General features: G+C 36.5%; 2 protein-coding genes and 2 pseudogenes across 2 annotated transcripts; all 4 read left to right on the top strand.

Annotated features, from left to right (window-relative positions):
- The first annotated feature begins 600 nt into the window (after positions 1–600).
- Positions 601–2,340, top strand: LOC120123480. Its single transcript, XM_039142363.1, has 2 exons — positions 601–860; positions 1,042–2,340. Exons 1-2 carry the CDS (start codon positions 666–668, stop codon positions 1,603–1,605), a joined length of 759 nt encoding a protein of 252 aa, XP_038998294.1. The 5' UTR covers positions 601–665; the 3' UTR covers positions 1,606–2,340.
- Positions 2,341–5,218: 2,878 nt separating this feature from the next.
- LOC120123528 (protein SRC2 homolog) lies at positions 5,219–5,896 on the top strand. The gene has a single exon (XM_039142393.1). It carries the CDS (start codon positions 5,219–5,221, stop codon positions 5,894–5,896), a length of 678 nt encoding a protein of 225 aa, XP_038998324.1.
- Positions 5,897–8,082: 2,186 nt separating this feature from the next.
- On the top strand, positions 8,083–10,399 carry LOC120123458 (annotated as a pseudogene).
- Positions 10,400–11,245: 846 nt separating this feature from the next.
- LOC120123444 lies at positions 11,246–14,506 on the top strand (annotated as a pseudogene).
- Positions 14,507–16,433: the final 1,927 nt, after the last annotated feature.

The raw sequence follows: 16,433 nt of genomic DNA, 5'->3' as shown, positions 1-16,433 counted from the left end.
CTTTTTGCAGATGGAAACAGTGATATTGGATCCTAATTGCAACCTCGTTGAAGAAACGTCTCCCAAGCTGTTGCTTCCCCCGAATTCTCCTGATATAAGTGAAATATTTGGTGATCCACAATTAAGTCCGAGAGTTGGCAACAAATACCAGATGGAAATTCCTCCCATGGTAACAGGAACTGAGCATCTTTCGCTTTTGATGGACCCTGTTGACCCAGATGGCATTCCTTATCTCGCTCATTCCTTTCTCTTAGGCTTACCCCTGCCTGTCATGTGGACACGTGATGAAGATATCGATTACGGGGATGAAGCTAAAGGAGGTTCATGTAAGGTCAATGATGGAACTAAGGTGGATGAGTGTGTCAAATCTCGTAAGTGCAAAAACGGACAGAGTTTCAAGAGGAAGATAATTCTGAACTAAGTCTTGAAGTGTCCGATGCAAGGAATGTCAATGGAGAAGAATCAAATTCGGAAAATCTTGAGTATGGAATGACAAGTAAAACCAATCTATTTCGACCTTTTGAAGTTAAAAACTCTCATCTAGTTCCTGGCCTAGCAGGTGATTCCTGGAGCTGGATGCAGCAGAAGTGGATGGTTTTCTTCTTGGTTTGTATATATTCGGGAAGAATTTTGAGCACATAAAACGATTAATTGAGAACAAGGACATGGGTGACATATTGTCATTTTATCATGGGGCATTTTATAGGTCTGATGGATATCGTAAGTGGTCAGACAGACAAAAGAAAAGTCGTCGAAAAAATATATATGGATGGAAAATATTTACTGGCTGGAGGCAACAGGAATTGCTATCTCGTTTGCTTGCTCATGTCCCGGATGAATTACAAAATAATTTGCTGGAGGTAACCTGATTTATCACTCAGATTTTATTTAGAAAGAATCTCTATGTGTTTTTCTGTTTACTATTGTGGTGTCTAATGTGTTTTGCTGTTTATTGATGTCGGACTTCGATTTTTTTTATGCTAGCTTCTCAATATATTTTACTAGGAGTATAAGATTCTCAGACTACTCGTCTATTGGCAGGTATCTAAGTCATTTTTAGAGGGGAAAACTTCACTCAAAATTTATGTCTACCATCTGAAGACTAGTGTTGGCTTATCTGCACTTGTAGAAGCAGTAGGTATTGGTAAGGGGAAAGCAGACCTTACAGGCCTGGCCATGGAGCCTCCGAGGCTGACTCAAGTTTCCCCCGAAATACCATCTGGGAAGGCTTCCTCATCTCTTACATCTAGTGACATCATCAGACTTTTAACTGGAGGCTTTCGGTTGAGCAAAGCTCGTTGCAACAATATTTTCTGGGAAGCTGTTTGGCCACGTTTGCTTGCACGAGGGTGGCATTCTGAGCAGCCTAAGAATCGCTGTTCTGTCAGTTCCAAACATTATCTACTTTTTCTTATGCCGGGAGTGAAGAAGTTTTTGAGAAGGAAACTTGTTAAAGGAAATCGTTACTTCGATTCTGTTAGCGATGTTTTGAGCAAAGTTGCATCTGAACCAACACTTATTGAGCTTGACTCTGAAGGAAATTTTACCAGGAGCTGCAATGAAGGAAATGGGTGCATTCTCGGGGAGTCATCGGATCAAAGATGATCCTGCCTGTAATATGCCTAACTGTCTCAAGCCCTGAGTCTCTATTTACAGTTCTAACCTTATGAAGTTCACGGTTGTTGATTCCAGTTTGATCCATGGAGGAAAAGCATCCAAGATGAGAGAACTAAGATTTTCACCAATTGATTTGATGTTTACTTCGAAATCAATTCACAAGGATGCTCAAGATTCACCGCCGGTAAATGTTAATCATATGCTGTCAAAAGGTGATAAATGTGTTACAAATGCTCGCCATCGTGAGGGTATAGTGGCTAGCTCTACTGCACAGCACATAAAATTTACCACCGTTGATACCAGTTTGCTCCATGGAGCAAAACCATCCCGGGTCAGAGAACTCAGATATTTACCGTTTAAGGTTGAAATTTCTTCCGAAACTAATAGTTTTTCAGGAGGAAATGATGATAATTTAAGTGATGGCTCTTCTGATGAGCATGAGCGAAAAACCGCAGATAGACTATCTAATCATGGTCCAGTTGCCACTGATACAAAACCTATTAGTGAGCCAGTTGCTGCTGATAGTTTCATGAAAGGTGAAGGTAAATATGAAAATGACATTTCAAATCAAGATATGAAGAACTCGTGTACCGCAGACCAGAATTTGTTGATTCACCAAGACAAGAAGACCGATACATCAGAAGATGCCAGGTCAAAGAGGATAATAAAGAACCATTTCAGTCGAAGAGCTAAATCAAGTCCTTCTGTTAGCTTGGTTACCCCGGAAAAACGAAAGAAATTAACTGCTTGAATTTACAAAGAGGAAAGTTGCCTGACCGAGAATTTAGCTACTGTGTCTATTAACATAGCTTCTCCAACGAAACGAAAAAAATTAACTGCTTGTGCTAAGTTGGAGGGGAGTGATATTGCTGAGAATAACTCTAGCAACCGAATTAATTTAGTTTCTCCGATGAATAGACCAAGATTAAATGCTTATGCTATGACAGAAGAAAGTCATGTGACCGAGAAGTTTTCTGCTGGCATTGATGAACAAATGGGGGTATGCCTTGCCTCAAATTCTCAAGATGAAGGCAGCAATGATGTTCTCCATGTGAGTCATTTCCAAGAGAGTATCGATTCTTAGCTCTTCTTCCGAAGGCAATCCGGAATGCGAAGAGACTTCTCGAGGGAGTACCGAGAAGCTTCCACCCCAGTTTCCACTGGACTCTCGAAATGGTGAACCTGGATGTGCCGAAGCTGATGGCAGCCAATTCATCATTGTGAATAATTATGCATTGCTGAAAACCTCTACTAAAAGTCCGTGCGGAAGAGCAGCAGCTATTGTGAATCCCCGGAGGCAAAGCAAAAGAAGTAGACCACTGACCACTAGAGTGTTGGAAGCTCTTGAAAGTGGGTTCTTCAACGTGAAGAAGACACAGAAAGTGAGAGACGTTCAAGCACCGGCGATCCAATTTTCAAGTCCTTCCCGAAGGGCACGCAGTAGAGTCAAAGCATGCAAACGTTGCGGTTAAAACTGCAGATGCCAAGAAGGAAAAGATCCAGGTGGTGCATTTATTTCTTCTAAAGATATAATGAACCAACCTCCTCAAGTGGCTCACTGATATTTTACAGGATCGGTCAACATGATCATGATGTTTATCAGCAGCAAACTGATGTATTCATTTACAGATATTTTGCCAGTCCATCTCGGTCGGATGCCTTGAACATCTACGATAAAGGAGGGGTTGAGCAGTGATGCATACGCTTATTAAATCGAGATGCACTTGTAAACCGATAAGAATCGGGGAGGGTAACCCTATACGAAGCATGGACCAATATTGCAAGTAGGGGAAGAGTTCCTGGTACTTGTGTTCATTTTTGTATCTTTTATTGAAGGATCCTTTAACAGCTTGTGCATGTAGCTTTTTCATGGTATTTTTGTCCCCCGTGCTCTCGGCCTTCAGCTTGACCTTAGAGAGAAAGTGCTTGGCACTCATTTCAAGTGATTCGCTCTTCTATAATAATTGATGGGTTTATATATATATATATATATAGGGATGGGCATGAGACTCAAACCCGGGTTTTGACCTGATTGGGTTGAGTTTTTTTTTAAATTGAATTCGGGTCGGGATCGAGTTTAAGTTGAAAAATATCTTATATATTTAGGAATAATTACAATAATACTTCTCTATATATTATTTTTTCAATTAAGTCATTATTTTTATTGAATAAAAATAATATTTTTATTATTATTTCGGGTCGGGTCGGGTCGGGTCAGATTTTTAATTTATATATTGGGTTCAGGTCAGGTATTGGTTCAGGTATCCAACCTGACCCATGCCCATCCCTATATATACATATATTATTAGGGGTGAGCAACGAAACCGAGAAAACCGAAAAACTGACACGAACCGAGTAAAACGGTTCGGTTCGGTTCGGTTGCTTTAAACGGTTCGGTTTTCGGTTCGGTTTAAAGGTTTCATTTTTTTTGATTCGGTTCGGTTCGGGTTTTTCATATGGAACCCATTTGTTCCATATTGAACCGAATAGGTAATTTTTGTAAAAAAAATTATAGTTTCAAGTGATTTTTTCATTGAAAAACCGAACCGAACCGAACCGAAAAACTCGAACCGTAAAAAAATCCGAACCGAACCGAAAAAACCGGTTTCGATTTTTTCGGTTTTTTAACTATTCGGTTTCGGTTTAAATATTGAAAAATCGTTTATTTCGGTTCGGTTCGTTTTTAGTAAAAAACCGAACCGAACCGAATACACCCCTATATATTATCACTTCACGAGAAATAAATTTATATATATATATTTTTTTATTTTTTTCATTTCATTCATATTATGTATGATAAAGTTTAGTGACTATAATTAGAATTAGTTTAAAAATATGATTTCATGAAGGAAATTAGAATAAACTTAAAGAGATCTTATTTATTGAAAAATCGTTTATTTCGGTTCGGTTCGTTTTTTAGTAAAAACCGACCGAACCGAATACACCCCTATATATTATCACTTCACGAGAAATAAATTTATATATATATATTTTTTTATTTTTTTCATTTCATTCATATTATATGTATGATAAAGTTTAGTGACTATAATTAGAATTAATAGTTATAAAATATGATTTCATGAAGGAAATTAGAATAAACTTAAAGAGATCTTATTTATAATTTATTTAATGTGAAATTCAAATTTGAGATTCCGATGTTTTTATTCTTCAACCTTGTAAAAGTAGAATCATATTAAAATCTCATTATCTCTAATTTTCAAATTATCTTTATTAAATTAAATTAAAATACGTGGCAGAAAAATATAAAAAACTATAATTAACCCCAAGAAAGTGGGAAAAGAAAGCCAAATGGACTATTTTGAACATTATTATCCAATAGATGCGCGAAAATTAATACTGCAATTTACACCAGAAACTCTTGCCCGCTAAAAATATCTCCGATGTCGGTGCTTACTGTTGCTTTTCCGATTTCACTCTCTTCGTCTGTAAATCTATATATTCAAACCCTGTTTCGAATCTCAACCCAAATCCCAACACCATCTCGGCTCCATTAGATTCTAGACCTTTTGGGTGTTTCTAATGGCTGAGGATGAATGTAATGTATGCCAAAGACCTCAAATACGTCAATCTCGTTACAAAAATGAAGGCCTTCGCCGTCGTTTCAATCAACGGCAATCCTCAGACGAACCAGAGAACTCCCGTTGACAAAGAAAATGGCTCCAACCCAGAGTGGAATTGCCGCATGAAGTTCATCGTCGACGAAGCTCACGTCCACCAGAACCTCGTATTCCTCGTGTTTTCCCTCAAATCGAGCCGCGTGATCGGTGACAGGGACATCGGCGCCGTCCAGGTCCCCGTCAGGGAACTGCTCCGCCAAACCAACGGCAACCACATGATTAACCAGAACGTCAGCTACAGCGTGGTGTCGCCCGAGGGAAAATCGAGAGGCATCCTGAATTTCTCGTACAGGTTCGTGGGGAATCTCAACGGCACCGTTCCGTACCCTCAGCTTCCGGGGGCTGTACAAGAAATACAAGGGGGAAGCCCTGTTTTGGCGCTTGCGTCGCCGCAACACGGTGATTCGTATCCTTATCATCCGCCGCACGGGATGTGCATGTATCCTTATCCGCCATCGCAAGGGATGAGCATGTATCATTATCAGACGCCGCACGAGATGAGCATGTATCCTTATCAGCCGGCGTATGGTTACCATCAGGTCCCTGCACCAGTTTCAGGCTATGGATGTCGACAGCCGCCACAGGGCGACAATAGTAAACCTCCAAGGTACCGATCTGTAAATGAGGATATTTGGGTTTGAGTTGAAATAAATCTATGATTTTTTTTAAATGCTCGAACCATGTCTTCAATCACTAACATCACTAACGCTTGTAAAATCAAATAAGCTTGGAATCAAATTCCTTGGTTATGCAATCTCATCGTCATCAAGTTCCAACATTTTGTCAAAGAGGATTTCTAAAATTCTTGATGATGATTTAACCAAATGTATTTTTAAGTAATTTAACATTATCAAATATTTAACAAAGCAATCTAATATATTCCAAAATATGCTTTGGTAATTTTATATATCTCCATAGGTACATTCTATAAATCATTTAAAATCTCCTCTTACCATTCATTCATTCATCATATAACTATTCTTTTTATTTCACCATTTTGCGACAAAAAAAGATGAAAAATATGAACAGTTTAAGAAAGTGATAAAAAAATCCTCACAGCTAACATAACTCTCGTTTACACTTACATATAATATGCATATAGAAGCGATAGTTATTACCTTTCGATAATCGAGTTCGAATACTGAAAATTATATGCACATTTAGGCCCGTTTGGTTCAAGGAATGTGGTATTACTAGGGGAATGAAATCCTCATTCACCCGGTTGGTTGGTCATTAATTCCATTCTTGGTAATATTTTATTACCAACAGTGGATTTTTTAAGGTATATTATCGGGAATGTGACTACCACCTTCCCTTATGTATTATTGGAATACCGGCGTTTTGGACTAAAATACCCTTAAATTTTTTTCTCAAAAATATCATTCTTCTGTCGTTGAATAATAAAAATTTTACGAAGGTTAAATTTAAAATTTATCCTTAAATTATTTTAGATTTACAAAAAAAAATCTATAATTAAAATTTTAAATGAAGTTCAGAGGTTAAAATAAAATTTTACACTTTCATTAAACATATTTATCTTTTCAATTTTATAAAAAAAAATATATAAATTTTATTAATTTAATTTTTTTAAAGAAAATATATAAATTAATTATAGTAATATTATAATAAAATTTAACTTGTTAAAAAAATAAATATATAATAAGGACAATTTGGTTAAATATACATTACAATAATCTTTTATTCCTTTAATCAAACACGGTAATCTTACATTCCTGCTAAACCAATCAAACACAAAATATAACATTCCCAGTAATTCTATTCCCTGGTAATATTTTATTCTCAATAATAATCTTACGACCCAAACACACCCTTAGTTATCCAAGAAATTTTGAGTAATATTTTGAACTTGCCTAAACAACCTAACTTGGCTCCGTCCTTGAAGAATGCAAAAAGATTCATTCACTTTGGACATTGATCAAAGAAAGTTAACATCAAAGAATATACTGGACGACAAGTATGAATATTTATGTGCACATGGATGGATGGAGTAAGGAATTACATTTCTCTGTAAATTTAAAATGATTATATATTTTAGATTTTTTTATAAAATTTACAAATTCAAGTTAGTCCATAAGTTTAAAATCGCCTCTAACATAAAATCATGCGTTCATCCTTATATATAAATGTAATTAGGGAGAGATATTTGTTTATTTAGTTATGCCATTTTATAGTAAGTGTATCTTTTTCTTGCTTTCCAGGTTTCAAGGCTTTGCCTTGATTAATCTTATATCGATCGGCATCGCACACTAAATTCTAATAGAGAAATTCACACCCTAATCCAGATTCTGTATACACAAAAACATAATGAATACATTTTTATTCTAGAGTCGTTATAACTTAAATTATGTCTTATTATAAAGAAAATAATTATATAATCAGAGGGCTTATAGTATGACCATATGAGTATTTAATTTTACCTTGCCTAAGGAATTAGCTCTTCATCACTATGATTTGTAGATATTCACACCATAAACCTTTTATTTTTAGATAAAACCTATATATGAACCGAGTTTTGAAAATATTCCTTCTTCACCTAAGAAAGAAATTGTGTTATTAGATTTGGGTCACATAATCTACCATTTATCGGGTCAAAATGGCGTCGACTGAAAATTGCATTATTAAAATGATTTATGGTAAGACCCTTCCGATCAATCAAGAAGTTTCACCGACAAAATCACATATAAACTTGAGATGTCACTAAATTTGGGCAAATGACCATTAAAATAGGATTTTGTATACAGTAAGATATTTTTGTTGAACGGTTATTTTAACAAGAAAAATCGAGTCCGACAAACCGAGGACGACTTTGGTCGGTTTATTGGATAAACCGGATTTTGCCCTTAACTTACGATCCTCGCCGCCTCCTGCTATTCTTTTTCACCTTGATTTCGCTCCTACACGCGCGCTTTTCTCTGCTTTCACCAGATCGAAGGAAAGTTCAGAAGCTAAAAACAAATCAAAATAAATAAAAATCTTTTTTTCTCAAACTCTCTGAAAACCCTGCCCAGAAGCAGCTGAAGCAATGGACGTACAGCGGTTAGACAGAGGCGATCTATGGAAGAACAAGGTTCGCTTCTTACAACTCCAGCTCAGGCAGCGTTTCAGGGAGGCCGTTGATCGCATCGCCATTCTGTCTTCGCTGACCGTTACTTCTCCTTCACGGTTCAACGCTGGCTCCGTCGCTTCCGTGACTTCCGCCGCGATTCTCTCCTTCTTCCTCCGCTTTCTACCGCAAACGAGGTCGCTTTCCCCGCTCCAAATTCCATGCCTTAGATCTATTTATGACTTTCTTTTTAGGAAGCATAACTTCTTTTTTTTTCCAATTTTTGATCGTTTAGCACCATAAAGAAAAAAGAAAACCAAGAAGTAACTGCTAGAAAGCAAAATTATCCTTTACTCTCCCTCAATTAGGAATTTGTTTTTTTTTTAATTTCATAATTTGAAAACTTTTATATTCATTTGAATACTCAGTGTCAAAAAACTTTGAATTTTTAGCTTGATCAATTGAAGTTGCTGGTCTTGCAGTGACCAAGGATTTTAACGTGGAGGAGGAATCGGCTATTTTTCGAATGCTTCAAGCTGTAGCTGTTCCTTTGATTGGAAACGTCAGCCATGCTTTATGAATGGTCTCAATCGTGTCCAAGTATGAGATCGAAAAAAAATTTATTGTGTTATTTGCAGGTATTTCACAGTTTCTAGGAATTAATACATGTTCTCTAATGTGGCAGGTTTATGGCCTTGAAAATTTACATGACGCTTTGCTTAATAGACCCAAGAACAAGCCCCTTATAACAGTATGAACCATGGTTTTTGCTATTATTTGTTTTAGCTTTTGCCTTTTTCATCGGTGTTATGTATGGTCCTATTATTTTATGTAGCATATGCTGATGAAGGAATGCTTTTTTGCAGGTAAGCAATCATGTTGCTTCTGTGGATGATCCATTTGTCATTGCTGCACTGTTTCCTCCCAGAGTTCTTATTAACAGTCAGAACTTGAGATGGATCCTGTGTGCATCAGATCGATGTTTCAGTAATCCCGTGACTTCTGCATTCTTTCGTTCTGTAAAAGTCTTGCCGGTGTCTCGTGGTGATGGGATATATCAGATGGTATGTCTTTTAAATTTTGACATACTCTTATCAAGTATAGAACAGTGTGTGTTAAATACTGAGTAAGTTGATAACTACAAATTCAAGTACAGATGAATATCCTTGCATTTTAGAATTTGTGTTGTGCATGTTTAGAATCTTTAGATGAGGGACATTCAACTGAAGAAAGTGGAAAACAAAGAGGATGGAAATATTTTTGCTTTTGAACTTCTTTAAAATGAATAGGATTGCTAATGTAGTAGTTTGTTTGGAGAGACAGTCTTCTGTTTTTTTTTAATGTGTACGTATGCTAGAGCATATTGGTTCACATGCATATTGTTAGTGCCTTGATACTTGTTTCCTTTTTCGTTCCTTGAACTTCTTAAGATGCATAGATTATGTAACATGTTTTAGGCCCGAGATATTTATGCCTTCATTACTTAAATGTGTGGCATCATGCCCATTTCATCATTTTGATTCAACTGTTGCATTGCATGGCCATGGCCATTTCAAAACTGAATACTGGTGGATGGATTCACATCTTTCCTAAAGGCAGTCGTTCTCGAGATGGTGGGAAAACAGTTAGATCTTCTAAAAGAGGTGTTGGGAGGTGAGCGTTTGAGGATAACTTCTATTTATACAAATAACGCATCTTACATCGTTCATTGGTGTTAAAGAGATAATTGTTCAATAAATTGAACTTTTATCCTATTGTTGTTTTTTCCTTGATAGTTGCAAATATCTTTAAAATTATAATTATGATGATACTGGTTGGTTCTAGATGCTGACAGTATTCCAATTGTTCTGCCATTTGTGCATACTGGAATTCAAGATGTTATGCCTATAGGAGCCAATTTCCCGAGGATTGGCAAGACAGTATTGTACTTATGCTATTATCCTTTTGCATTTCCTGTCAACTAGTGTTATGCGATATTCTTTTAATACATAAAACTTTTCAGGTGACAGTTCTAATTGGAGACCCTATACTTTTTGATGATCTGCTCAATGTAGAAGATGCCTCCGATGCATCACGAGGAAAATTATACGATGCTGTTGCATCTAGGATTGGGATTCAACTGCAGAATTTAAAAGTGAAAGTCGACAAATTAGCGCTCGAGCAATCTATTCAATCAGAAAACCTTAACAAAGATGGGGCAGAACGTGCAGCCAGTATCCTGCACCAGGTTGATTGGGATCCGTTTGGCTTAGGAAGCCATGGATATGCAGATGAATCCTCAGTAGAAAAAACCCAAGTTGAAACGAAGCTGAGTGATATCAGTCCTGAAGAAGCCACCTGATAGATATTTGAGAATGGGATTTTCTCGAGGCAGGATCGGTTCAAGGTTTTGCAGTTATATGGATCCAACTGAGTTAATGGGATTTGCAGTTAGAGGCTTGCTAATGAACCGGAGATCAAAGAAAAATTATTCAGACGTTAGTGACATAAGCCCATTGAAGACTTGGAAACAATTTTTCGAATCTAATTTGTTACTACCATGGAATACTTCTTAAAAGTTCTGTTCGAAAATGTAAATAAGAAATTTGATCATTTAATAACTTTGTTAAACGGCAGTTTTGATCTATGCTAATAGAAATTCCCAGACTTTTCTTCTTCTCATATTTTAGCAATATTATGTTTATTCATTCTAGCAATATTCGTACGAATTTGTATTTGATATTTATATCCGAATTCGAATATATTTTGCCTGGAACGTGATGCTACCCACTGCATATGAATCCAGATCCAAATAAGCGATAGATAAACCGAAAAATTGGGCTATTTTGAGACAGAAAAAAGGCCCAATAATTACCAGTGAGGCCTAATTTAACAATTCATCTGCTGCGGGTTCTTCCTTTTCTTCGGGAACAAGAGAACTATAAACACCTTCATTTGTCTTTGTTCCTTTTTTCCAAATTGCTTTCTACGATTGCTCCGACTCATCTCTCGGTTGAAATCAGTGTTGTTCTTTGAAAACCGTCACCGATGGCAACCGCTATGGTAGAAGATTCGAGCTTTGAAGAAGACCAGCTGGCTTCAATGACCACCGATGATATCGTCCGAGCTTCCCGTCTTCTCGATAATGAGATTCGAATTCTCAAGGTCCTTCTCGAGCCTTGATCTCTCTTTCTCTCGCTCTCTCTCTCGTTTATTATTTGTTTCGTTTTCTCTAGGGTTTTGTTCTGGTTTTAGGGTTTTTAACCATCCATTTTAATAAATTTCGTTATTCAATTACTCGATGTTAGCTGGATTTTAGTTTTGGATATCGATTAAACCTATTTAATTTTTTTTAAAAGGAAATGCTTTTTAGTTTAATGTTAAATTTTGTGGTTTTATTAGATTGGGAACCTTGATGCTGGAAGCTGGACAGCCTTCTTTTGCACCGAATTTTTTTTCTTTCGGAAGAATGATAGCAATACTTAGCGTGATTTATTTGATTTTTGTTTTAATTGCTTTTTGTTATTAAAGGAGGAGATGCAAAGGACAAATCTCGAGTTGGATTCATACAAGGAAAAGATTAAGGAGAATCAAGAGAAGATTAAGCTCAACAAGCAGTTGCCTTACTTAGTCGGTAACATTGAGGTAAATTTTGCTTCATTTTCTTTCTTTTTCCCCTGTAACTTTGTTGGACTTCTGTGTTCTATTTGTGTTCCAGAAATCTTCTATTTCTTTTCTACTGGTGCATATGATTCTGAATTTAAACATCCTCAAAAGAGTATTCAAAGATATTGCAGATGAATAGTGAGCCGTTACTGATGTGATTATATCATTGATAAGCAACCATGTTCTTTCTATGTTATTCACGGGTGTGTTGGATACGATTTAGAAGTTTAATGGAGGTTTATATTCCATGCACATCTGAAAATGGAGAGTAGGGGTCGCCTGGTGTCTGCTTGGGTGGAGCAACATAGTCTGCTTGAGTGCTTTAATTTTAATTACTCTTTCTTTCAGATATTGGAGATGAATCCTGAAGATGAGGCAGAGGAGGATGGTGCCAACATCGATCTAGACTCACAGAGGAAGGGTAAATGTGTTGTGCTGAAAACATCTACCCGTCAGGTAATTGCAAAGAATAATGTCTTATCTGCTACTTATAGGGGAATTCAATGTTCTGTTTTGTTTTTACCTAGCGTAATTAGTTATCAAATATCAATTCAACATTTTTAATATTATTGAAACAATAATTGGTTTCATCTTGACTTATTTTTAATTTACTACAGACCATCTTTCTACCTGTAGTTGGACTTGTTGACCCTGATAAATTGAAACCTGGTGATTTGGTTGGGGTCAACAAAGACAGCTACTTGATATTGGATACTTTACCATCTGAGTACGACTCCAGAGTAAAGGCTATGGAGGTTGATGAGAAGCCAACTGAGGACTACAATGATATAGGTGGCTTGGAGAAGCAGGCAAGTTTCTTTTTAATTCCCACTGGTCCTTTCTAAGAATATCATTTCATAGCTGTTAATCTAGTGTTTAATGCTGTTTTCCTGATTCTTGTTCCTGAATCAGATCCAAGAACTAGTTGAGGCCATTGTGTGCCCATGACTCATAAAGAACGGTTTCAAAAGCTAGGCATTCGTCCCCCTAAGGGGGTGCTCTTATATGGACCTCCTGGAACTGGAAAAACATTGATGGCTCGTGCTTGTGCAGCTCAGACAAATGCCACGTTTCTGAAGCTAGCAGGTCCCCAACTGGTTCAGGTATGAGGGCTTGTATTCTTTTTGAGCCTACTTTATATTTGGACCCTGTTTACTCCCTTCAATTCTCATTGCGAATGACTTTTGCCGTACTCCTTACTTCTTGGATAGTAAAACATGATAGAAAATTTATAACAAAATAGTTAATTATTTAACAGCATCATGTTCGGCTTTTATATCAGGTTGCTTCTGCTCTATATTAACCAAATTGTAATGCATGTAGATGTTCATTGGAGATGGAGCAAAACTTGTCCGTGATGCATTTCAGCTTGCAAAAGAAAAATCTCCATGCATCATTTTTATAGATGAAATTGATGCAATTGGCACAAAGCGTTTTGACAGGTAATGCCATAACTTTATTTCTTCTGAAGCTAATTTGTTGAGGCTGATAGTGGCATTTATTTGGGATAGAACCACTGATTGTTGATCTGTCTGTAATCATTTGCAGTGAGGTGAGTGGAGATAGGGAGGTTCAGCGAACAATGCTGGAACTGCTCAACCAGCTTGATGGCTTTAGCAGTGATGAACGCATTAAGGTTGCATTTTTTTTGGGGTGGTGGTGGTTATTTATTTGCTAAAACATAAGTGATGTATTTTAATTTAATGAATGTATTGTAGGTCATAGCAGCAACTAACCGAGCTGATATCCTTGATCCTGCTCTCATGCGTTCTGGTCGATTAGATCGCAAAATTGAGTTCCCGCATCCCACTGAAGAAGCAAGAGCTCGAATCTTTCAGGTAACTTTCGGTTCTGCTGCTTCTGCGGATTCTATCCTGGGCTGAATATTTCTTTGGTTTTTTTTAGATCCACTCAAGGAAGATGAATGTTCATCCAGATGTCAATTTTGAAGAACTTGCTCGATCTACAGATGATTTCAATGGAGCACAACTGAAAGCTGTTTGTGTGGAGGCTGGCATGCTAGCTCTTCGCCGTGATGCAACTGAGGTGCAGTTCTAATCTTCCTGGGGAGTTTATTTACTTAAAGTTCATTTGGGAAGGAAACATATAGAAACCTATTAGGTATTACTTGTTTATGCATGCCTGCATGCATATTTGCATTTGCTTGTATTAGATTTACATGTGAACAAGTGAGGCATGGGAGCTGGATATGAATAAAATGGGTTTGGGTGTGTTTTATAGGTGAATCATGAAGATTTCAATGAAGGCATCATTCAGGTGCAAGCAAAGAAGAAGGCAAGCCTAAATTACTACGCTTAATCAGAGAGCATTTCACTGTGAAGGTCAAGGTGGTTTCGCTGCGAGAGAAGGTATAGTGCCAATGTTAAGGAAGGACATGTGATAGTGCTGTTGGGGAATATGTTGATATACGTACTTGACTCTGCCCAATTGTATCGTGTTTTACTACTTAGAAACTGCTATGCTTTTATTTGAATATTTCGTACTCGACTTTGTTTTAGCCAAAAAAGAAATTTAGCTGGGACATCCAATTCTTGCTTCAAAATGGTTGGTACTTGCAGAGGATCGGGAATCAACCCCGTAAATAATAATAGTAGGCATTCCTAGTTGCAAACACGGTATAATTCAGCCATTGGTCTGGTGGTTGAACTCTTTCAATTGGCTAATCCAGATTCTCCTCATTTGTATGGGGCACATTAATAATGTCTCATCTCTGATTAATATATTATTGCAATATGTAGGAACTTGTTCAAATCTTATGTTAAAGCTAAATGGCTCTTTGCTGATGAAAGATGTTATGTATATTTAGAAAGTATTAAATCTGTCTCTAATTCTTTTAAATTATACTGTTTATCATTGAATTATCTTCTCACTCTTATTCTGGCACTCTTATTTTGGCAACAAAGTTTAAATTTTATGATGTGATATTTTTATTATTATTTTATTAATATATTTGTCACAGGAATAGGGATGGGTTGGGTTTGGGTCTGCTTTCGGCCAATCCGACTTGAAAATTTTATATTCTTCACCCGACTCAACTCGACCCGAAAAAATATATACCCTCCACCCGACTTCGATTTTTTGAGATAAAATTAAAACTCAATCCGACCCGAAATAATAAAAAAATATTACTTTTATTTAATAAAAATAATGATTTAATTAAAAATAATAATATCTAGAGGGTATTATTGTAATTATTCTTAAATATATAAGATAAAATTATTATTTTTTTGGGTTGGGTTGGGTCGGGTCGAGTATTTTCACCCTAAATTCGAATCTGATCCGACTCGAACTTCACCTTTAAAAAACCTGACCCGACCCGACCGAATTCAATTTTTTTAAAAAAAAACCCGATCGGATCAGGTTCCATGCCAATCCCTTCACAGGATTAAAATTAGGGTAAAGTATAGTAATGGTCACTGAACTTTTCTAAAGCTTTAATTTAGGTCGCTCAAACTTTTAAAACATGCAATACAATCTCCCAACATTTAGTCCATTTGTAATATGGTTCCCGAAGTTACACTGCCGTTAGTACGTTTGCAATATGGTCACAGAACTTTTTAGGCGCTTGCATTTAGGTCCCCCAACTTTTAAAACTTGCAACACAATCCTCAATTTCATTCTAAACCCCAAATTCATTTTCAATCTCAAATTTCTTTTTTCGCTTCTCTCTTCTCATTTCCAGCGTAACTTTTCAGTCGGGGATGCATGAGAAATTCTAATCTAACTTTAAATTATATGGAGGTGTTTACTTGAATATGAGTCCATTGAGAGAAGACCCGACAAATGGACTATCGAGACCATCAACGATTTAAGGTGTAATGTTAGATACAAGTCATCTCAGGTGAAGCATAGATGTTCGATGAAATGATTGTGAGAAACAATTAGGGTTAGAAATGCAGAGTTGACAGATACTACTAAGATGAACTATCATTGTTGAAAGTCACCAACAAAGCTGTAATTATTTTGTATAAATTACATATAATAATTTCTTCGTTTAATCCTTGTGGTTAAAGATTTTCCAACAGATGATCAAATATAATGAAATCTCAAAACTCATTCACCTCTTAATCTCTTTCGCTCACATGCACTATCTTTTGATTTTTGTTCTTCAATTTTCCGCTATGTAAATTTTAAACCCAAGCAGTGCTCTATCTTTCAGCTTTTTATTTACAAAGAAAAATGGAGGAAGAATTGTTGGAACGTAACACCAATTGCGCTTATTTCTTAGCCTCTCCCCTCACTCGCAAGAAGGTACTTATTTTCTCTTTTGGGCTATCCGGAAGTAAGATTTTTCTCTTTCGCACTTTCTCATTTTCAGCTCGCATTGTGTGTTTTTTGTTGAAATTTTTATGTTTCTGAAACTGCATGCCAATGATCTGGATATTCAATGTTAGTTTTGAACCAAAACCATCTAATTTTCTTTCTTTCTTCTTAATCAAAACTTTTAG

Source organism: Hibiscus syriacus, unplaced genomic scaffold, assembly GCF_006381635.1.
Source record: "Hibiscus syriacus cultivar Baekdansim isolate YM2019G1 unplaced genomic scaffold, ASM638163v2 tig00110393_pilon, whole genome shotgun sequence".
Classification (NCBI taxonomy): Eukaryota; Viridiplantae; Streptophyta; class Magnoliopsida; order Malvales; family Malvaceae; genus Hibiscus; species Hibiscus syriacus.
Note: the sequence above shows the minus strand (reverse complement) of the source record. Positions and strands in the feature narration are given on the sequence as shown.

Bases quoted from the DNA above. Each gene is read 5' to 3' on its own strand.
- LOC120123528 (XM_039142393.1), top strand. From the start codon at position 5,219: ATGAAGGCCTTCGCCGTCGTTTCAATCAACGGCAATCCTCAGACGAAC.
- LOC120123480 (XM_039142363.1), top strand. From the start codon at position 666: ATGGGTGACATATTGTCATTTTATCATGGGGCATTTTATAGGTCTGAT. The intron at 861-1,041 runs GTAACCTGATTT...GTCTATTGGCAG, and splicing joins TACAAAATAATTTGCTGGAG to GTATCTAAGTCATTTTTAGA.